The following is a 23,497-nucleotide window of genomic DNA, read 5'->3' on the forward strand; positions in this document are numbered from 1 at the left end:
TGCCCACATGTTGGTGATGGGTGAAATGAGGGCCCAAAGTGAGCAGTTCTGCCACACACCCCTTTTTTCTTTCCTTCTTCCTCTCTACCCAGCAGGCTATGAGAGGCAGGACAGATCAATCTTGCCAGAGCCCTGAACTGATCCAAAACCAGGCCAAGAGCTGCAGGTTGCTCAGCCTTGCTTTTAAATTATATGAAAGTAAATGCAAATGTCTGGCAAAGGTAGACCAAACTCTGCAGAAGTAAATCAAAACCAGAGCTTGGAAAAGTTACTTTTTTGAACTACAACTCCCATCAGCCCCAGCCAGCATGGCCACTGGATTGGGCTGATGGGAGTTGTAGTTCAAAAAAGTAACTTTTCCAGGCTCTGACCAAAACCCAGGCCGAACTCTGGGAAATAGCAAGAAACAGTCCCCAGGAAAATAGATGACAGCCTCTTCTCCCTTCCTTCTCCATCAATAATTTAAAACAAAGCAGTCTGAAAGGTCTAGAATGTAGTTATAGAGAAAATATCCCTCCATTGTCAAGAGTGAAGGCAGATTTGTTGTCTTGTACACCCTGTCTTTTTCTATCCCTTGCAATTCCATCTGCTGTTGATCCCCATTTGTCTTCTACTTGCATCCCCCCCCTTCTTGCCATGCTGCTCCATAGACTTGGAATACCAGTCAGTCAGATTTTTATTATTTGTAGCCACTCCAACATAAAACACAAAAAAAGAAAATCCAAGAGTAAATTAAAACATATCAATCATAGACCTGGAATATCTTCTAACTTTCTCTTTAAAGAAATTACTCCAGGGTTTGGGACAATATGGCCTAGCTGCTATTATGCCATAAAACCCCTACTTTCCTTGTCTTCTTTCTCTTTTTTCATCAGGCCACTCTTCCTCTCTGCCCCTTGAAGTCCCTCTTCCAGATCCACTTCTTCAGCAAAGCTAATTCTGAACTACCTGGAGGCCTTTTCAAACTGTAAATGTGCAGCTGTTAGCCATTGGTTCTACATCGTCCAGATGTAATCTTTTCAGTTGCAGAGATACTACATTTTCCCAGCACTGAATGGCGGTATCTTGGATTCAGACTTGAACAAGAAGACCAGTGCAATCCCACCCCCTCCTCCTCCCCACTTGTGGCTTCTTGTGCCTCTGGGTAAAGCTTCTGCTTGCTCAGTGTGCCTCTGCCCGATTTCCTTTGAGTCTCCCTTCCTCTTTTGTAGCCCCCACACTACATCCCCTAATAATCCAGAGAGGACTGATCCCTCAGGATCAGCTTTGAGAAGAGCATAGGGAACTACAATACAGAGGAGAGAACAGGAAAATTGCCTTGTGTGAATCTTACTCCTCTTGCACAAGTCTGGATTCAAGCTGGCATACTTTGTATCTGGGGAAATGCAGATAGCAGTTCCATTGCTGTTTGTGACTGCTGTGCAGAATTTGGTTGTACAAGATTCTCATTTAACCTTTTTGCTGTTTCCTGTGATGTGAATGAAAAGGAGCCCAACGCTGCATCATTTTATTACTGATTTTTTAGCTTTAAATTTTACCTTTACTACTCCACCCTAAGAATAAATGGGTTGTATCCAGTGTTAGTCCATTGAAAGTAATGGACATGGCTAATTTAAATGTGTGAGTAGAACTTATTGGCTGCAACCCCGTATCTGGATTTGTTTTTTTAAAAAAAATGTGTTAAGGCTACCACCATCTTTCTTCAATAACAGAGCTCTTTTTTGTGTATGAACCTCTTGCTTTTCTTGAAGAACTCCGTTTTTTCCCCATTGCATAAACACTCCAACCTGCCCTGGCAATGCTTATCCCCATTACATGTGGCCTGGGCATTACCTTTGATCAAAAACTTTTGGGAATATGACACCAAATTTATAATATAATTTGGAGAATGTACCTGACAGTCCCTGGTGCTCTCTTACCCCATTGTCGCTACTAAAGTTGTCAGTCCCTTACTTCTCTCCTATTCTTCTTCTGTCTTCTGGAAGAGGTAGTCCTGTATATAAAACTGTTCTGTATATAACATTTCCACTGACACTTGAAGTATTGAACAGCAGTTGGTTGTTACTGACTCTTGAGCTTTGGAGACAAACGTATAAGGCCTTTTTGGAAAGTAATGGGATTTGCTGTAACTTTCCAAAATATACTCTTACATTGTTTCAGCAATTTTTTAGAGGGTGGGTATGAATGGCTGAGTTATTTCTACAAGTGGACTTCCCTCAAGGCTCCTCAGCCACACTGGAGGGTTTGGAACTATCTTCTGGTGTTGTGATACAATTGCATGATGTTTTGTGCTGGTCCTACTCACCCCTGCCTTCCAAATCACTTGGCTGTGTTAGCGCTTAATTGTCTCTCCCCCTCCCCTTTCTTCCTCCTGCATAGGCAAGAGGAAGACTTCTGCCAAGTTTAGTTTGGTTTTTAAAGAGTCTCTGCTTTGCGTTGCATATTAACCAAGGATCCTGGTTGAAAACAAACTCAGTCTAGTCAGTTTCACAATCCAACTTCAAATGATGTGTTTTAATGCTGCCTTATTAAGCTACCCACAGTTTATTTAAAAACCAGGATCTCTGGTTTGTACATAGTGCTATGCTGAGATCCTTTAAAAACAGAATTAAACTCTGCTGAAGTCCTCCTCAAAGGAGGAGGAGTTGGGAGTGCATGCTTCATAGAAGCTCATCCATGTAACACTAAATCAGAAGTAGCCAACATGATGCCTTACAGATGTTGTAGACTACAGCTCCTATCATTCCTGATAGTTGGCCATGCTAGCGATGTCCAATGGGAATTGCAGTCCACAACATCTGGAGGACATCATGCTGCCTGCCCTTGCGCTAAGCCATGATGTAGCATTGCTTGTGAACTGGACCACTGTGTACAAGGAAAGAGACAGCAGCTTTAAATGGAAGGCTGAGAAGCAGAATTCATCCCCTTTGAACTGAACACTCTGAGGATAGGTAATCCACATTGATTTTGTGGTTTTTCAAAGAAGCCACTTGTCTAGAAGAGGTAGTATTGGCTCTCCATTCATGAAATTCACTACTGACTTTTTTAATGTCATGCTGTTTTACCCCCCATGTTGTAGCATACATGTACTTGCACACTCATACCAAAGTCTTCCTCTGTTATCCAGCAGTGCTGCTACCTTTTCTTATCTGATCTATATTTTGTTCACAGTTTTTCACATGCCTTGTAATCTTGTTTGCTTGTGAAGTGGCTGCTGGAATCTGGGGATTCACTCATAGGGAAAAGGTAAGGAGTTTATTATAAGGCTTTATTATGTATATTTATGCAGGACTTTTAAGTTTACAACACAACAAAGAATCCGATGGTACCTTAAAGACCAACACTTTTATTGTGGCATGAGTTTCTTAGGTCAAAACCTATTAAGTTTGCAAAGTGACTTAGTTTCCCCTCACAGAACCCTTAATTGAAGTAGGTTAGGCTGAATGCCAAAAAAGACCCACGTGCGGCTGCTTCGTATTCCTTTACTTCTTTTTCCTTGTGATGCCTAATGCAAACAACTCGATGTGCCATAATCACGCTAGCCATCTCTGTGCCCTCTCCAGCCAATGACATGAGGCAGGGAAATAGCTAGCATGTTGACCTCCACATAGTTTGCATTTCATGCATTACAAGGGAACAAGAGCAAAGAGGTATGGAGCAGCAGTAACTCTGTGTCTCACTTTAACATTTAATTTGGCACAGAGAGCTGGTAATTATTCCCAAGACTTCCCACTGAGCTTTGAAGTGGAGTATGAATTTGGTCCTGGGTTTTCCACCCCTGAAACAAATACTTTAACTGTAACAATGCAACAGCCACAGGGCATATTCACATGAGGCAAATTATGTTTCTCTGTAGCAGCCTTCCCCAACTTGGTGCCCTCCAGATGTTTTGGACAGCTGTGCTGGCTGAGACTGATGTTATTTGTAGTCCAAAACATCTGAAGGGCACCTGTAGGGTTTCCAGCTCCTACTCTGCAGATGGCATCTGTTTTAACAAGTCCAGGATAATCAGGCATTATGCAGCAGCACAGTTTCCCCACATTGTGCTGTAACACCCTTTTGGCCTGCTGCCCCACCCTACTTTTCGTGTGCTGAGAGCAGCCCTCTAGTTTTGAAGGCCGGATGAATAAACTGCATTTGTATAAGATCATGCTGATGCTGCTCTCATCTAGCTGCCTCAGAACTGCTACTATATGTATATGGTACTTATCTATGTGTGCAGTGCTTTTATGGAGTGACATGCATACAAAATACAACTCTCTGTCCCGAGAGTTTACAATTCAAATTTCAATACAGGGGAAGTCAGAAGGAAAGCGGCACAGGCAAGAAGGGCTGAATGAATATGAGAGATTTCCTAAATATAGACTTTGTCTCTATTACAAATAGTTATGATTCAGCAAAGGCAAGGGGTGTCTCAAGATCATTGGCAATGTTCTCTCTGGCTGGAAAATGATCTAATCTGAATCGTATGGTCTAGTATGTTCAAACTTTGGGGAGCGCTGGAGATCCTATCTCTTCTCTGTGGTATGTTTGATGGCTATCAAGCTGCAAAACAGATGTTGGATAAGTTGCAACAAAATCTTCCTGTTCAAGCAACCAGCCAGCCAGCCAGCCAGCCATGCCCTTTTTCCAGATGCTCCATTCTATTCCTCAACCCCAGTTTTCCATTTCCCCCCCACCAACAGTCAGTTAGCATTCTGTGCTTGTTGAGCATGCTCAGTCCTCACTGGGATGTTCTGGTGGCTTTCCCCCCTTTAGGATGTCTTTCTGAGTTTTTTTTGTATTTCTGCAAAGCTTGTGGGTCCTTCAAACCTGCTGATAGTGCCCTCCAGATAGACCTGGGAAAGACTCTTGTCTAAAATGCTGGAGAGCTGTTGCCTGTCAGTGTAGACAATAGTGAGCTGGATGGACCAGTGGTCTGTCTTGGTGTAAAGCAGCTTCCTACTTTTCATTCTTGTGTTTCACCCTTGTGCAAGAGCCCTATTACAAAAGATTAGAGAAATTAAAGGAAAAGGGGTTGGGATGTTGAATAATCAACAGGGGAACACACTGACTGACTGAGATGAAATAAAAGGAAGATGGAAGCAATACACTGAAGAACTCTATAAAAGAGATGCCAGGATGATTCATGGAGGAAAAATATGATGAACAACCAGAAATTTTAGAATGTGAGGTGGAAACTGCTCTTAAAATTCTTGGAAGAAACAAATCACCAGGAACAGATGGCATACCAATAGAGTTGCTACAAGCTACTGAGACTGAAATCTGTCCAAATTTTGACAAAAATTTGTCAGCAAATACGGAAAACTAAACAATGGCCCACAGACTGGAAGCGTTCATTATACATCCCAATTCCAAAGAAAGGGGATCCCAGAGAATGCACTAATTACCGAACTATTGCCTTAATATCCCATGCAAGTATAGTAATGCTCAAGATTCTACAACAAACGGTTTTACCATATATGGAACAAGAAATGCTAGACATCCAAGCTGGATTTAGAAAGGGAAGAGGTACCGGAGTTCATATTGTAAACATACGTTAGATAATGGAACGTACCAAGGAATTTCAGAAGGAAATCACCCTGTGTTTGATAGATTATAGTAAAGCCGTTGATTGTGTAGATCATGAAAAACTATGGAATACTTTAAAGGAAATGGGGGTGTCACAGCATCTGATTGTCCTGATGTGCAATCTATACTCTGGACAAGAGGCTACTGTAAGGACAGAATATGGAGAAACCAATTGGTTCCCAATTGGAAAGGGTATGAGACAAGGGTGTAGTTTATCACCCTATTTGTTTAATCTATATGCAGAACATATCATACAGAAAGCAGGATTGGACCAACATGAAGGAGGTGTGAAAATTGGAGGGACGAAATATCAATAATTTAAGATCTGTAGACGATACCATACTACTAGCAGAAACCAGTAATGATTTGAAACAAATGCTGATAAAAGTTAAAGAGGAAAGCACAAAAGCAGGACTACAGCTGAACATCAAAAAGACTAAAGTAATGACAACAGAAGATTTATGTAACTTTACAGTTGACAATGAGGACATTGGACTTGTCAAGGATTATCAATACCTAGACACAGCCATTAACCAAAATGGAGACAATAGTCAAGAAATCAGAAGAAGGCTAGGACTGGGGAGGGCAGCTGTGAGAGAACTAGAAAAGGTCCTCAAATGCAAAGATGTATCACTGAACTCTAAAGTCAGGATCATTCAGACCATGGTATTCCAGATCTCTAGGTATGGATGTGAAAGTTGGACAGTGAAAAAAGCAGATAAAAGAAAAATCAACGCATTTGAAATGTGGTGTTGGAGGAGAGCTTTGCACATACCATGGACTGTGAAAAAGACAAATAAGTGGGTGTTAGAACAAATTAAACTAGAACTATCACTAAAAGCTAAAATGATGAAACTGAGGTTATCATACTTTGGACACATAATTTTATTTTATTTATTTATTTATTATTTCAATTTATATACCGCCCTTAGCAGAATAGCTCTCAGGGCGGTGAACAAACAAGATAAAATACAATATATCATAATAAAAATCATAAAAACATATACAAACAAACAACAAAAAACACTACAAAAACACAATACGACAAAAATTAAAAATACGGATTAAAAGATTAAAATGGTTAAGAAAATTAAAATGCCTGGGAGCATAAAAAGGTCTTTACCTGGCGCCGAAAAGATAAAAGTGTAGGCGCCAGGCGTACCTCTTCGGGGAGGCTGTTCCACAACTCAGGGGCCACCACAGAAAAGGCCCTAGATCTAGTAACCACCCTCCGGGCTTCCCGATGGGTTGGTACCCGGAGGAGGCCTTAGATTCTGAACGAAGTGAACGGGTAGGTTCGTATCGAGAGAGGCGTTCCACAAGGTATTGAGGTCCCACGCCGTGTAAGGCTTTATAGGTAAGAACCAGCACCTTGAATCTCGCCCGGAAGCAAATAGGAAGCCAGTGCAGACGCGCCAAGACAGGTGTTATATGCGAAGACCGACTGGTCCTCGTCAGTAGTCTGGCAGCTGCGTTCTGCACCAGCTGAAGCTTCCGAATTGTCTTCAGGGGCAGCCCTACGTAGAGCGCATTACAGTAATCCAATCTTGAAGTTACCAGAGCGTGAACAACAGAGGCGAGGTCGTCCTTGTCCAGATAGGGGCATAGTTGGGCTACCAGACGAAGATGGTAAAACGCATTCCGTGCCACCGAGGCCACTTGGGCCTCGAGAGACAGGGAAGAGTCGAGAAGAACCCCCAAACTACGTACCTGTTCCTTCAGGGGGAGTGTAACCCCATCCAGAACAGGGTTAACATCCACCATCTGAGCAGGGAAGGCATTCACCAACAATGTCTCGGTCTTGTCTGGATTGAGTCTCAGTTTATTAGCTCTCATCCAGTCCATTATCGCGGTCAGGCAACGGTTCAGCACATCAACAGACTCACCTGAAGAAGATGAAAAGGAGAAATAGAGCTGCGTGTCATCAGCATACTGATGGCAACGCACTCCAAAACTCCTGATGACTGCACCCAGCGGCATAATGAGAAGACATGATTCACTAGAAAAGACAATAATGCTGGGAAAAACAGAAGGGAGTAGAAAAAGAGGAAGGCCAAACAAGAGATGGATTGATTCCATAAAGGAAGCCATAGACCTGAACTTACAAGATCTGAACAGGGTGGTTTATAACATGCTATTGGAGGTTGCCGATTCATAGGGTCACCATAAGTTGAAATTGACTTGAAGGCACACATCAACAACAACAACAACAAAAGGATTCTAACTCAGAGATTTGCTCTTAATCTATGTAATAATGATGAATAATAGGATGGGATTATATCCTTGAGTGATTAGTACTTCAGCAAAGAGAAATGCTAGACATAGTGTTTTCCCAAAGTCCAAAAGGTGGTGATGATTAGTATTGTTGCTTGTGAGTAGACATTCATTTTTTCCACTCCTTTCTATCCCGAGACCACTTGGAATAGAAAAAATAAACATATATATACCTTTTTGAGCAATGACAGCTCTTGTCATATTTTCTTTTATTTTCTGTACATAACCTTATATAAAATAAATGCCTCTGTAACTAAAGATTAGATTTCAGACTAGGAGAAGGGTTTTTCCCCCTAATTAGTCTTTGTGGCTAACCACAATGTTGCGGTTAAAGGAATAATATAGTTTCTTTAGGAGCATTAATACAGGGTTTAGGGCTATGGAAAAGTGTACATCTGTATGTTGCTCTAATGTCTAGACCTGAAAAGGATTATGAAAATACAGAGAGAGGAAGAGCCAGAAGGAAGTTCTGTAATAAAAGATGCTGATTTGGTCGCCATCATAAAGTAGATTAACTTTTGGCCTTGAAAGCAATAACTAAATGCTCTCACTGGGAGACAAAAGTAGGCAATAGAAAGGGTTATGGAGTCAAGTGAAGGTAAGCATTATAGCAGTGAATGGCTAGACACAAAGGACATGGGATTTCTTTTAACTTGAAAGAGCAATTATCTTTTGGAAGAGACTTCCAATGAGATGGTGGGTTCTCCACCCCTTGCAATCTTTGCATAATCTTTACATCAAAAGTTTTGTGACATTTTCTGAAATCTGTTTATATACAAACTCATTACATCCTGTTGAAATAACAATAGGAAAACTTTTGACCTGTTCAGTAGACTATCATTTATGATATAACTCTCTGTTGCATTTATATCCCTTTTACCACATGTTTGGGTCACTGTGGCTTTAGATGTTATCTATCCAAAACCACTAGAAACTTCATTCTCTCACAAAATAGGTGGCAATATTTATCCAGGGAATCACAGGCACATTGTTTTATCCTCTTTTGGAATATGTATTTGGCACTGTGGTAAAGATCTTAATTCTGAAAGTAACTAATAGTTTTTGCTTACTTGTTCTGAAAACAGAGGAAAGGTTCCTCTGTCATGCCCTCCTTGTTTTCCTTCTTCTGTCTTTCTCTGCTCAACTGTCCTCTTCTTCTCTTTCCCCCTACCACCAGTGCCCATGCTTACTACACTGCTGGGAGGGGATGTCTTGATTATGTTGTTTCTGTTGGATTTTTCATTCATCCCACCACGAGGGGTGTGTGGTTCTGACAGTTCTGATTACACAGAAAGGAGTTCAGCACCAGCACCACACAGTCGTGATGTATGAAAATAACTTGAATGACACACAGTCATTCCTCTGTATCAAACAGCCACTAGCTTTCATTAGCAATGGTGTCATCTGAGCCTTTCTGTATGCTGTACATAGTGGGAGGAAATTCTATTATCAGTGTTTTTATCCACTAGTCAGTCCCAGATGACACTGAAGAAATGGAATAGGGGCATTTTGTAGGGCAAATTATCCTCTAATAAAAAAGGCCTCTCATTCTCACTCTTTAAAATGAAATTTGACATGCTGTTTTTCAACTTCTCACTTGCCCAAGGGATAGCTTAGATTGGAATGTGAAAAGGGCATGTTCCCCTTAGCAGGCTCGCAAACAGCTGGCCAAGACTTCTCATTATCAAATATAATTGTTTGGTGGTGTTTCGGTGGAAGCATTTCCCTAAAAGAGTTTAAATCCACAATTTGCTCAGCTGCAACTCTATTGAATCTAATATGATTGCTTTGGCGTTGTGGAGTGCAACAATCATGATGCTTTATTTAGTACTTGGCTTTCTTTTTTAAACATGCAAGGGGAAATTCAATACCTTGTTTACACATTTGAATTTTATCCAATGGCTGCACAACTGGAAGGCAGATTTCACAACCAATTTGTCCCTTCCCATAGTCTGTACCTCCTGTACCCACTGAAAAGCCTCCCCAAAGGGTCTGGGGGGTGTTCCTGAATAATGTGGTTGGTGTTGCATAGAACTGCAGTGTTATTGGGAGTGGGGGTGAAATAACACAAAATCAGGTGGAGAAACCTTGCATGGCGTCAGACCCCTCAACTCAATGTTTTTGTGATTTCCCCCTTGTACTGCAGTTCCATGCAACCCATCCCATATTGTTCAGAAGGGCTCTGTGACCCAAAGGAGATTCTTTGGGAGAGTACAGGGAGCTGCAAAGGCAAGAAGAGGAAGGGAAAGATACAGCCCATAAGACCCAGGGATCAAAACATTCACACAGATGTCATGTAAGGGGGTGGGTGGAAAACATTTTGGGTGCTTATCTTCTCTTTTTATTCTGTTATTGGTTTTTTTTTTAACTTCTCAATTTTTCTTGTTAAACAAATCTAAATGTCTCAAGGCCTGCATATTTTAGAGACTCTCTTTTCTGTTACAGGTTGAATAAGGGGTGTGTTTGGTGGTAAATTGTTGCAGTGGGAAAGTAGAGACCAATGTTTTGTTCACCACCTGCTTTTGGGGCAAAATCTTCAGCTGGTCACAACATAAATAAATACAGTACAACCTCAGTTAACAAACATTACTACTTTAACAGAAACTTTGGTACCAGAGGTAGAAATAAAGTGGGGAAAATAGAGAGAGGTGCCTACACCCACTCATAGATAGTGGGGCAGCTTCAACAGAGGCTTTAAAGGGTGCCTACCCAGCACCCTCTGAATCATATTGGATCCCTCCCTCCCAGCCCTGGGAGAAAGCAAGAGATCTCTTTAATGCAAAGCAAACTCAGAGGCTTATCAGTGTATTGATAGCAAAGACACAGGTTAGTCAGTTTCACCTTAAAACAAAGGCACAGGCTTGAAAGTTTATCCATAGCAAAGCAAAGCTGATGAGTTTTACCCTTTTTTTAAAAAAAGCCTTTGTTAAAAGGAGCTTCTACCTGGAGGATTTGTTAACTGAGATATTACTGTAAAACATTAGAACAAAAGAATGGAATGCTAGCATGAAACAAGAGGCAGCATTTAAAATAGTTCCCAGGCCACTTACGACCTGAATTGGGGCGCCTAACCTGGGCTCTTAACCCTTGCCAGCATGGCAAATGATCAGAGATGATGGTAGTTGGAGGGCACGGGTTTTCCACCACTGGCATAAAAACAAGCTTTCAGGATCTTCCTCAATAAGCATGTTTGGAATGAGGTGTTTTCCTAGTTTTGTGTAGCTTGTAGCGTTCCCCTCACTGTTGAACTCCATCTTGCTAGATTGTCCAGTTTTCAAGTGTGTGGTAGACCTTTCTGCAAACCCAGCTCCCTACTTTGAACTTAGCCTCAGTTCTGGATGATGTTGTTAATCTACAAACTTTATTCAAGTTCCTGTGCTCTGTTGATTGGCTGTCCACTTTTTGAGGATTGAATTATTGGGAAGAAGTCAAAAGAATTCTCTTGTATTTGTGTTAAGTGTAGTGTGCGGCACCATATGGCTGAGCTGCTACCATTACCATTAACTTCAATAGCTCTATCTACCTTAACTAAAAATGTTAGAAAGCACATTTTTAGCATTTTTCCCTGTGACTTCTCCCTCTTCCCTTTGCAGATTGCCACTGAGGTCAAACAGTTCTATGACAACGCAAAGAATGATATAGATTCACCAAATAAGAGCATAGCAGACAAGGCAAAGGCAGTTGTGAGAACCTTCCATGAAACGGTAAGCTGGACGGCACTCTTTGTAGGAATGCAAACATGGCCATCTATTGACAGGCATGTTGCTGGCATTGTTGTTGTTCTGGTTACAGAAGTGCCTGCCTTACCCATGGCATAACATATATAATTTAGAACACTGCTATTGTCACTGTAAAACAAGCCCTCATTGAATTTTAGAGGCTCTTTTCCCTTGACTGTTCAAGCACTTGTGGTTTCTCCAAGGAGGATTGCTACTGGGTAGCTAAGTTGAGACCAACGAGCAGGATACAAAAAAGACAGAAGACATTTTAAGTGGGGAGATCAAACCAAAAGGAGAGGACATTGGAACATTCCGTGTTCAGGTTTGCCAACTTCAAAAAAAAAAACTGATCCAAAGGAGAAACAGGGCTTGTGGAATAGGAATGGCAAGAATTTAAATCCATATGACAAATCCTGTTTTACTTTTCATTGGGCTGCACCAGTGATGTGGTGTGTGGTCTAAAGGGAAGAGACCAGCTTCTGCAGGTAGTTCATATTCTATGAAGATATTATAGAATACCTCTTAAATGTGTGGGGGTTACCTCTGCAAAGCTTCAAACAAGTTCCATTTCTAGTACTGTATAAAGTTGCCACCTTCCAGTCATTGCTCAGAGCCTTTCCAGACTTCCAGTTCAGGCCTTTTTCCTTCCTGCTTGGAGGCTCCTTGTCAGAGTGCTCAAGCCCATCCATTTCCCCATTGTCCAGTAGTGCACAAATCCAGTCTAGAGGATAAAGATGTGGAAAGAGAGATTCAGGCATCAGAATCTGGTGGGGGAGGGGGTCCTTGGTGATTCACTAAAAAAAATTAAGTTGAAACCTTTGCAGAAGAACATTTATATTCAATTAATTTCTCTGCTTACAGCTAAAATGCTGTGAAAAGGAAAAAGGAACCAGCATGGATTCCAGTGATGTCTGTTCTAAAGACATGACTGCAGCACGTACGGAGGTAAGGAAACGTCCACATGATACACCCATTGCCTTCAATGCCTGGACCTTTAATCTCCAGCAAGACTTCAGTTGATTGGGGCTGGGTGAGTGAAGTAGTACACCATTTTTAAGATGGCAACATGAGATTCTGCTTTAGAGTTGTTGCTACATTCCTTTCACCCCAGGGCTAGAACTTTCAGTGACCCTCAAGTACATAAACGGATCTGTGAAGCTCTGGGTCATGATTTTTTAAGCGTGGTTTTTAGTAGAAAGGCAGTTGGGTTGTTTTAAAATGTTTATCTGCAGCATTTCCAACACTCCTGGAAATCAAAGATAGGCATAGTATTAAAAGAAGTCACAGGTCACAGTGAGGTTTTCACCTAAGGTGAGAATCCAGCTTCCACCAACCTCCTCACTTTTGCATGATTAGGCTTGAATTCCACTCAAATGCTGGGTTAAGCATCAGTTTTGCCCCAACCCCCACCCTACCCCCGCCACTCCAGTGATTCAGGAAGGCTGCCCACCTTTAAATTGTATATGTTAGTTTTTATGTGTTTATCATTCATCCCTCAGAACTGTGCAACCCACAACACTCCCCAGCATTGCATGCCCCACTGGCCACCCCCATTCCAAGGCCAATGCATTCAGTAAGAAGCTTGAAAAGGGAGCCTAAGCACATAGACTCTCAACACAATCAAGCACCCTGCACAATTGGGAGTTTCTTTTTTAAACATCTCACTGAATGAATTAACTTTAAGAAGTCAGGGCACATAGTGTTGAAGGTGCAGCTGGGAGGCATGGTCCCCCAGACCCCCATCATGTGTTGAAAGGGGTTGAGTGAACACCACTAATAATATGATGTGTGTGTGTGTTTTAATCAGACATATATCAGTTAATGAGAAGAATGTTTCCTACATTGTTATCACTTCCTGGAGTTATTTTTGTTTTGTTTTTGAATGGCACAGTTTTGAGAGTTAGGCAAGTGGTCTTTTTAGTTTTCCTAGAATGTAGCAAGCCACTTTAGTTCAGTGGGCGTATGTAAAACCCAGTCATGGGTCACTAGCATGTCAGTCTCCATTTCTGCCATATCAGGTGGTCTGACCCCCATTGATACTGAGCATGCAAATGGGGTTAAATAACATTTAACAAGTTGTCCCCCCAAATAAAAATGTATCTATTGAATTCTGCATTCCTATGTGCAGAGGCTCCTGAACAGATAAATTCAGTTGCGTTCCAGTTTCAGCACAGGTGGGCAACCTGCGCTCCTCAACCACTATCTGAGCAGCCCACCAAATCCCAGGGAGCCCATTCACCTTTTCTTGCTGTTATATGACTCTTTAATGCTGTTTAAATTAATTAATGTCATGCACAGTTCATCAATACTTTCCCCATCCAAACACATATAATCCAATCTCAGTGGGGCAGTCATTACAAACAAAATTGCAGTAACAGCAGGATTAGTTCATCCATTCTTTTCTCTCTCATCATCAGCAGTTTTTGTCCAAATAAAATAGGATTCATTCGTTTCTCAACACCAGAAGGCATCCATTTTAATTAAAATTACAAATTGAGTTAGTTCCATCCATCCCATTCAATTTTTTTTGTGTATGCGAATCTCTTAGAAAACAGTATTCTACATACCAATTTCCCACAAAATCTGAAGTGGCCATTTTCACTCTGTCTTCTGCCTAAGGGTTTGAGGTGGGGAAGAGGGGGCAGATCGTTATTGAGTCAACTACTGCCATAAACTACTGCTGGCAAACTGAAGAGAAACAATGGGCAATTTGGGGCTTCACATTTCCTAAAGAGCAGACTCTGTTGCAGTTATGGCACCACAAACTAAAAACAAAATGTGGTAGAAAAGTAATTTCTTTAAGACTTAAGCTGCATTGGGAGAGGAGATCCAGTGTAGAAATTTGAACCTTAAGACCTGAAACGGCAATCTGGGTGCTGCATGTGGAACAACCCAAATTAATGTATTTCCCCATATAATACACACACTCTGCCATTTCTTCCTGTGGTTATATTCATAAATTGCATGCTCTGTTCAGAAGCAACGGGTAGATAGATTTCGGGGAGGGTGTTTACTTATTATGCATATTCATTTGGGCCCTTGTATAGAGCAGGAGGCACCATATCATAATTATTTTCCCACAAAACTGGAATTAGGTCTTCCTCATGCTGATGGATACCTCTTGGGCGGACCTTGGAGTGAGATGAATGGCCTGATTGAATGGCCTTTGCTCTACCTTCAGTCTTCCTCATGGTCTCACTTATGGTGAAAAAGCTTGTTTCCATAACAGGATGTTTACCTGACGCATGCATTCGTTTTTACTGCAGGACTTCAACTGTCACAATAAAATTGATGAGCTGTTTTCTGGAAAATTGTACTTGATTGGCATTGCTGCCATTGTGGTAGCTGTGATCATGGTAGGTGGTTGCGATGACTGAGGTTTGTGGGATATGGGATCATCCCAGAGGGCTGGGTGAAGTGCCGTCCATGCTGGCACAGGAGTATGCTGGTGGACCTCTGGGTCAGGTGTCAGTTCAGAATTATTGGTGGTTGTGGTGGGACAAAGAGGTGAAAGGGTCAGGCATATGCAGCCTACATAAAGCTTAGATTCTGGTGGGGTGACTGGCAAGTGCAAGGGAAGGGTTGGAACCTACAGGCCGCCTAAGTGGGTCTCCTTTCCATTTCTTCAAATCGCATATGGGGTTGGAGAGAAGGAAAAGCAAGACTGGGACTGCAGGCCTGCCACCCCTCCCCACCCCAGCCCTTCTATCTTGATGGCTGTACAGGTAGTTCCTCACGCCTCTAAAGAGATGTTTGGGTCCTGGGGAAGCCAAGGTTCATGGGGCTCCAAGCTTCCCACGCACTACTACCTCTAGCTTTTCCTCCTCCTCTTCTTACAAGACACAGCTTCCCTAGGCACAAGCTGCCTCTCCCTCCCCTGCCTGGCCTGTTGTACTTTTGGATAGCAAGGGAGGAAGGGAAGCTTCTAAGGAGGTGCACACGCCTCCCTATTCCTGAAGTCAGGGCCAGAGAATATTGCTTACTTCTTTGTCCTCCCACAGAAGATGAAAGAAGACCCATTTAAAATGCAGGTCTCCAATTTTTCTCTTTTTAAAAAGCCACTTGGATTTTATCCACTTGGAGCTAACCTTGGCAGCATTTCCTCTCCAGTTAGTATTAATTTTTCAATAATGTGATTGAAATATATTTTGCTGACTTATCAACTTTTCAAGATTCAATGTGAGGAAAATTAGAAGTTCAGAGAAATATTGAGCAGCACCAGAATGCCATCTAAAACTAGTAAGCTTGGTTTTTATTCCTTGCTACTCTAAAATGCCCTTTAATATGGGTTTTATGTTTTTTTCTTTCATCTTGCAACAGTGACAAAGCAAGCCATCACAAATTAAAACCCATCTCTGACTGCTAGAACTAGTTTGCCCCTTGGGTTCTTGCCAGTCTAAATAGAAGTAAGTGGAGGTATAGCCCTTACAGGCTTGTCTGCACTTAACTTTGCCTAGACACACAACTTAAGCTTGAGTTAGCTTCTCCCTGATGTTCTTTCTTGGCTTGCAGATCTTTGAAATGATCTTGAGCATGGTGTTGTGCTGTGGCATCAGAAACAGCTCCGTCTATTGAGAAGTGGAGGGGCAGAGGCGAAACAATGGTGCCGAAGGGACTCCAAAATGCCGCTGTCTGACCAGGAGATACTTCCCACAAAAAAAGTGTATATAAATATTTCAGATATTACCATACAGTACTTATCATTCTTACTTGGAAAATCTTCTTTTTGTTTAAGGGGAGGGGGAGGGATAGTTTCTGTATATTTGTGGAAAGTTAGTTACACATCAGTTTGTGTGGTAAATCATTCTAGTGGTTCCAGGCCTTTATCAAAGAGAGAGCTCTTCTTCTATCTCCCCTCACCATGCTTCCTGTGCTGCCAACATGGAAAAAGAGGGTACCATGCACAGGTGCCACTGGTGCAATGTAGACTTTTCATGCATCTTTATTCCCTGACAGTGATTTTTAAAAAAACTGAAGCAGTCCTTTGTTGGCACCTAATCCTGGCATTTTTTTTTTGTCCTAACATTTTCTTATCTTGGTTCAGAAGTAATCTTGGACTCTTGGTCTAAATCTTTGAGCATGTAGGAGTACAAACAAGCTGCTGCTTTCAGTCCATCTGTTTTGTTATTCAGCATGCGCGTATGTCTGTATTTCCCACCACTACCTTTCAATGATGAGTGGACAGCCTCTTTTCCCCCCCATAAATTGTCTACACCCATAACTCAAAAGCCCATTATGAGTCCCAGAATCACAAAGTTGGTGTAACTGAAGGCCAAATCTCTGAAACTGCAAGAGTCCTCATAAAATGTTGATTTTAGGGAAGATTCAACCCCTGAATCTGGTATGTTAATTTTGATCTTTGCAGGGGGGGGGGGTTAGATGAAAAGGAGAATTAAACAGGTATGATAATGGAATGTTACAGCTTTCTGTATCTCTCTACTAAAACTGAACTCACACATGTGTTTACATGGTTCATTCTGAATGCAAATACTGGATTATGTATTTTACTTCAAAACTGTGCAGTATTCTAATAATGCCAAAAAGTATCTGTTGAAAGGCAATCTGTTAAATAATGGCTTGAAACCTGTTCATTTAAATATAATTTTTAAGAGGGCACCTATTCTTTTGCCTTTTTGAAACTTGGTAATAGAGCTGGATGATAACCAGCTAGGCATGTGTGACAACTATAAACAGAATTGGAAGACATTTTCCTTTCCAAGCATCAGAAGTAAAACTATAATGAGAGGCCTCAATACTTCTCAAGCAGAGCCATTTTCCAGTACCCCACCCTTGCCTAGCATATCTGAGCTGCAAATATGAAGCCTTTTGCTTTTCTCTTGAGTTGACACTTCAAAGGACTTATTTTCCCTTGAACCTGTTAGGATTTTGGACATCCCCCCCCCCAAAAAAAAAGCTTTTTAAAGTTGCAGCCTGAAAATAGCAGGAACAAAAGGCACCAAACTAGAGGCAAAAAGGAGAGGCAAGCTCTGGTGCTGAGTAAAATTTATTGTAGTGCTCTACGCGTTTCGGAAATACTTTCCTTCCTCAGGAGCTAAAAACATTCAAACAAACTCAAATTAATGTCGTGGAGACAACACCGTGGTCTTAAACATAGCAGAGTACTTTTAGAGACAACATTCTGTATAAATCCCTGAAAATGGCCATGTTCACAGGGGTTTGTTTTTGTTTTGGTTTTTTTCTGTAACTCAGGATTAATTATCACAAGCAAGTCTGATGCTATCATCCCCACGAAGTAGTTTGGCTTCAGTGCTGTTTGTTCTTGAAGAAGTAATTTAATATTGGTTTTCTCTGCTGTTCCCCAGAACTGCAGTGGATTCTAGGGTGCCCTTTAAAACAGCAGGGGACAGCAGATACAATCTTCCTCAGAGTCTTGTGGTTGAGGGGAATGATTAAGATCTTTGAGCCTTAGAAGTAGCCTTAAAGCAACACTGCCCTGAATGTCAAGCTTTGCATGCGCTGGAAACAGAAATGGAACCTATCAACCATCTCACCATTCAAAGGCTTCTGGGTCACATGTTCCAGTATAATATGCTCTATCAACAACTTCTAGGTATCAATTGTGCATGTACATTTATTTACATATAAATATGTATATATGTGCATTGGAGTTACCAACATACAGAATGGATGTGTGTAACTTACTGCCTTTTGTTGAGTGTCCTTGAGAAATGTATACAAGTACACCACTTAGCATTTTGGCTTTGTTTGTTTTTTCCTGTACCATATGTTTGATATTATTCATCATTCAGTTTATGATATACGAGCAGCCAGAGCTCTGTGTTAAAGATTCACTGGCCTGTCCTCCAAGAACTGAACATAGGTCAAGCACATTCTTAGAAAATATGTTTGCTTTTGGCAGAGGACATGTTACAATACTGTTTCTGTAGAAGGTGGGTGCTGATGACTATTGAGGGTCATGCTACATTGAAGTTTAGTGGAAGGGCAAGAGGAATGGGAGGAACATCCTTTGACCCAAGTTCTCCAGAGTTTGTCTTGCGGGTAAGGCACAAACTACACGTTACATGCAAGTGCATTTCACAATGTTCTGACAATTTAATGTAACACAGCTTTAGGAGGGTGTGATCTTAAGTGGAGTGGCAGAAGGGGCAGGAGTGCTTAACAAGGATAAGTACACGTCTGGAACTCCATCAAGAGGTGGGAGGCAAGTTGCAGTAAAAAATAAAAAAAAAAGCAGTGGAGAAAGGGTTACTTTCATGCACACACCTTGCACTGCTTCGCCACTCCTTATCCCACTCTCTGGAGGCTGCTCTTTATTATTATTAGTTTCATTTTAAACACACACTTATGTATTCTGTGTGGTGTGCCCCCAAAAGCTAAGCAGTGAGAGCTAAAAAGTGATAAATAAGCTCAAATAAGTTGTGAATGTTGCCTCCCTGAAAGAGCACACTAAAAAGAAATAGCGCTGTGAGGGCCAGGAATAGTCAATGAAGGCACCTTTTGGTATGATTAGGAACTCTCAAACAGGCAAGAAGTTAACACAGTTTGAAAATTGCGTCAGACAATTGTTTCTGGACTGTACTACTTCAAATTGCAGGTTGGATATCTCACAGCAATGTTCTCCAAATTTTAAAACAATAACAAAAACAACCTTTCTGCACGTGGAAAACTTGATGTTGGGAGCAGGGTTCTATCTTAGGCTTCGATGGTGGTAAGTCTGTACTTAGGGCTTTCATTCTGTGGCAGAGTGCTTACATCCATGCTGTCTGAAATGGTACAGTCCACAAGAAATTTTTATCACATAATTTTCTGTTTCTGTAATACTGGGCCTGACCCCTCTTTCAGTGCCATTCATAACCGGATCTCTTCTGTTTTTCCTTTGCCTATCTGCAGTGAACCAAAGGACTAGTAAGAGGGAGATGTGGGTAGCTTCAGAATTCCAAAATGGGTTAAGGAATTAGCTAAAGAAACTAACCCCAACATGGTAATGCCTGCCATAAAAGCTTCCTTGAAAAGTGTCTGGTTAGTAAAGATTGGTATCACAGAGATTCTTTCCTCCAGTATTGCTCCAGTATATAAAAGATGAGGACTTGAGTTAGAGAGGCCCATTCCTAATGCTAAGTGAAAGAGGGAAGAGAATGGACTCAAGCATATTCTCCTGTGTGAAGCAAAGGATTGTATTATTACATCCAAAAGGGTACTTAACAACATATGCACCCAGTACTGTGTGAAGCGGTATCCTCCCAATAATTTTATGACTGAATCCAAGAAACCTCTGAATTGGTTGTAGTTCCCCAGAGAACATCAATTGACAGAATTGAATTTGGGAATATGAATAAGTCCAAATTTTTTAATTCGTTTTTTAAGATTGCTGTTTCTCAGAAGAAAGCATGTCAAAGAACTCTTGTAAGCCAAAGGAGGAGCATAGCATTCCCCTTTTCACCATGTTTGGATCTGTTTGAATTAAACAGGACTGCTTATGATGGAGACCCATAGGGGAAGGCCAAACAGAACTGCTAGCTATATTGTGCTGAATGCTTGGGTTTCTTTTTAAACTGGAGCATGCCACAAGCTTTATGTGTGTTAACTATTACTTTTTCTCCGCCTTTTTTTGGTCACTTTTTAAAAAAAAAAATCCTGGTGTGTATTGTGTGATGAAGCCCTATGTTTCTTACAGCCAGTAAATCATGAGACCTGAACTCTTCACTCATCATGTCTCCATAGCATTGGCAAAACCAGCCATGGGAACAGAGAACAAATGGGGTGTGGCAAAGAAGCCAAGGGAAGAGTGAAGTTATTATCAAATGCAGGGCCTTTTGGCCAGTCAAGTTTCATTCTGTTTAGAGGAAAGCCATGAGAAGGCTCTCAGTTCCAAAACAGGGCTTAATTTAGGGGGGCAAAGCTAGTTTCTGAAATGCAACATGAATTGTCACAAAACTATCAGTGTTCCCAGTTAGCCTAATAAGACAGGGCTTGGTCCCATTGAGGGCTTGGTCCCATTGTCCATCCTAGCTACAGGTTGCAGCAAACCTAGCACCAAGAGCAATAGAAAGTTTCACCTCTTGTTGGTTACAACAAACAGTCTGGCCTTGTATGTAGTTTTTTCTCTAGAAATGTGGAACAAGGGATACGCTGGGGAGAATGACTGGCCCTTCCCAACCACACTGTTCTCAACCCCCTGGCTGTGCTTCTGCGCAGAAATCACTTGCTGTTGTCATGCTTGTTTATCTGAATGTTTAAAGAATCTGTCAAAATAACTTTTTTTTAAAATGATATATGAAAACAATTAAACAGCCAACATGCCAATGGTGTACTGTCAGATTTATTCCTTCCCTAACGCTGTGGGATGAGCGTGTTAACTGTGGCTTTCTGGATAGCGTCCAACTTGGGTGAATTCCATTTCCTTAATATTTCCTTTCAGATTTCTTTCTTTTCCTGTTTAAAAGCAATAGTCACTTCCTGTTCCCAAAAATATATATATGAGAATCTGTTGCTGTTAAAAAGCTGATATGCTTCATCCTGGTATTGTGCAACATGACTTTTGTATCTCCTATATCAGAAAGCTCAGTAGGGGTATATGTCATTCAAGTGGTCTTCTCAAGAGCAAAACCCATGGACATCACATAAAAGGGAGTGGTGGTTAAGGATGGGGGTATGTGGGAACATACACCCAAAGTAGTGAACACCCATTTGGTGGTCAGCTTCAGAATTTTGTGTAATCTCAAATCTTAAGAATCTGAAGCATTTTTTGCAACACTTTGCAAAGCTGGTACCTCTAATCTTAAATTTTCTAATCCCTGTTTTATTTTATAGATAGTGGTGATAAGGGGAGGGAAATCACCTGCTAGTCCTGTTTGCCTAGAACTACATAATGCATTTTGCACAATATATCCAATGCAGAATATATTTTAGGTATTCAAACATTTTTGCCTTTACACCCCACTTTTAAGAACATAAGAACCTGCTGGATCAGGCCAATAACCCATCTAATCCAGCATCCTGTTAACACAATGCCCAACCAGATAGATGCCCAAGGGAAGCCTGCAAGCAAGACCTGAATGCAAGAGCTCTCTCCCCTCCTGCGGGTTCCAGCAACTGATATTCAGAAGTATACAGCCTCTGACTATAAGGCACAGCATATCCATCATGGCTACTACCCACTGATAGCCCTATCATCTGTTTGGAGGGGATAATTTCACACACCCTTTTCTGCCACACAACTGTTCCAAGGAGATTAGAACCTTTTTAGAAAGGGCTCTGCATACTGCATTTGAAGATATTTAACTGAGGTGTGAGTGTGTGTTTGTGTGAGTGGTTCACAGGCCATATATGTGTGTACACCTTTGCATGCTCACAAGCACTAGCTCTGTGTGCAAAAAATAATAATTTATGGTATCTTGAGTTTTCTTTTAAAATGAAATTGACAAAAATAAACTCTATGGCTTGGATACATAAGGTAGCAGACAGGAGAAACTTAAAGGTGGGGGTCACACAGTCACATCCACACCATATATTTAAAGCACATGGCATCTAAATAATTCTGGGACCTGTATTTGTTAAGGGTGCTGGAAATTGTAGCTTTGTGAAGGGTAAATGTGTTTTAAATGTATGTAAATTGGCACTTGAGTTTGCCTTAGTTTAGCATGAAATCATCTGGATTTTCTGGAATAAATAAAGTAAAAAATCCTGTGCAATTTAACTTGGGCATAAAACTCAATGAAACTTGCTTCTGAAAACATATATAGGATTGGCCTGTTGTAAGCCTAGGGCGCTTCTACACTAGCCGTTTTCTCTGGTATTGAAACCATTTGCTCACAGCACAGAGTTCCACTAACAGAAACAATTGGGGGCAGGATTAGTTTGTGATTCTAATCTAATGGATTGAATTAATGGGTGAAAAGCAAAGCCAGTACAAAAGACCTGGGCAACCCTATACTGATTCACATTTCAGGATTCCCTACCACAGATTTATAAGCCATGCTTTCTCATCTAGCATCTAGCGTTTATTGATTTTAAATCCACATTCGACCTGATCCCGAGGGACAGGCTATGGGAAAAACTGAGGGAGTATAAGATAGACAGGCAATTACTTGCCTTGATTCAGAACCTGTATGGGAACACCTCTTTAAAAGTTAGATGCAATCAAGCGGGCCAGTTATCAGCTTCTATTCCAACACATAACGGTGTTAAGCAGGGGTGTGTCCTTAATTGTTATATTAATCCCCTAATTAAACATCTTGCTGCGGAAAATGCCCACCCTCCCATGCTAGCAGGTAGATTGTTGTCGTCTCTTTTGTATGCTGATGGTGCTGTCCTACTGTCCTTAACTTGTGTGGGTTTGCGTCGTCTTCTAAAAGCACTTGGCTCTTTTTGTGAGACAGAACATCTTATAATTAATCATGACAAGTCTAAGATCGTAATATTTACCCATAAAAGATCTAAACACCGTTGGTGGCTGAACAACCATCCAATTGAACAAGTTCCATTTTATAGATATCTGGCGATTATTTTTCATTCATCGGGTTCCTGGGCGTATCATTTAAGAAATGCTGGTGAAAGTGCGCAGAGAAGCACTAGGGCGCTTCTCTCATTCTTTTTCTCCAAAGGGGTCAATATACCCCTTCGGCAATGCTGGTTTTTAACGCCAGAGTAATTCCCCAACTCTTATATGGAACACAGTTATGCCCTCAAGGCAACTATGCCCCTCTGGAATGTGTTCAATCAAAATTCATTAGGAGCATTTTAGGCCTGCCCAGCTGCGTACCAAACGTTGCATTACGCCGAGAGGTAGACACCCTGTTGGTCGAGACCAGGGCATGGGCTTATAGGATAAATTTGTGGCTTAAGCTGATTTTTGCCCCCCTGGGTCTTGCCCCATTAATCCTTACCGACCTTTTTCAATCTAGATGGAAACATATGGTGACCTCTAAGTTGTTGTCCTTAGGCTTCTCCCA

General features: G+C 41.3%; 1 protein-coding gene across 1 annotated transcript in view; it reads left to right on the forward strand.

The window, feature by feature from the left end:
* Positions 1-20,849, forward strand: part of CD81 (CD81 molecule) — an 87,865-nt gene extending 67,016 nt beyond the window's left edge. Inside the window, exons 4-8 of the mRNA XM_061610162.1 lie at positions 3,172-3,246; positions 11,439-11,549; positions 12,426-12,509; positions 14,831-14,920; positions 16,077-20,849. Of these exons, the coding sequence (XP_061466146.1) occupies positions 3,172-3,246; positions 11,439-11,549; positions 12,426-12,509; positions 14,831-14,920; positions 16,077-16,139 (423 nt within the window). The 3' untranslated portion in view covers positions 16,140-20,849. The remainder of the gene's footprint in view (positions 1-3,171; positions 3,247-11,438; positions 11,550-12,425; positions 12,510-14,830; positions 14,921-16,076) is intronic.
* Positions 20,850-23,497: the final 2,648 nt, after the last annotated feature.

This window comes from Rhineura floridana, chromosome 2 (assembly GCF_030035675.1).
Source record: "Rhineura floridana isolate rRhiFlo1 chromosome 2, rRhiFlo1.hap2, whole genome shotgun sequence".
NCBI classification, from domain to species: Eukaryota; Metazoa; Chordata; class Lepidosauria; order Squamata; family Rhineuridae; genus Rhineura; species Rhineura floridana.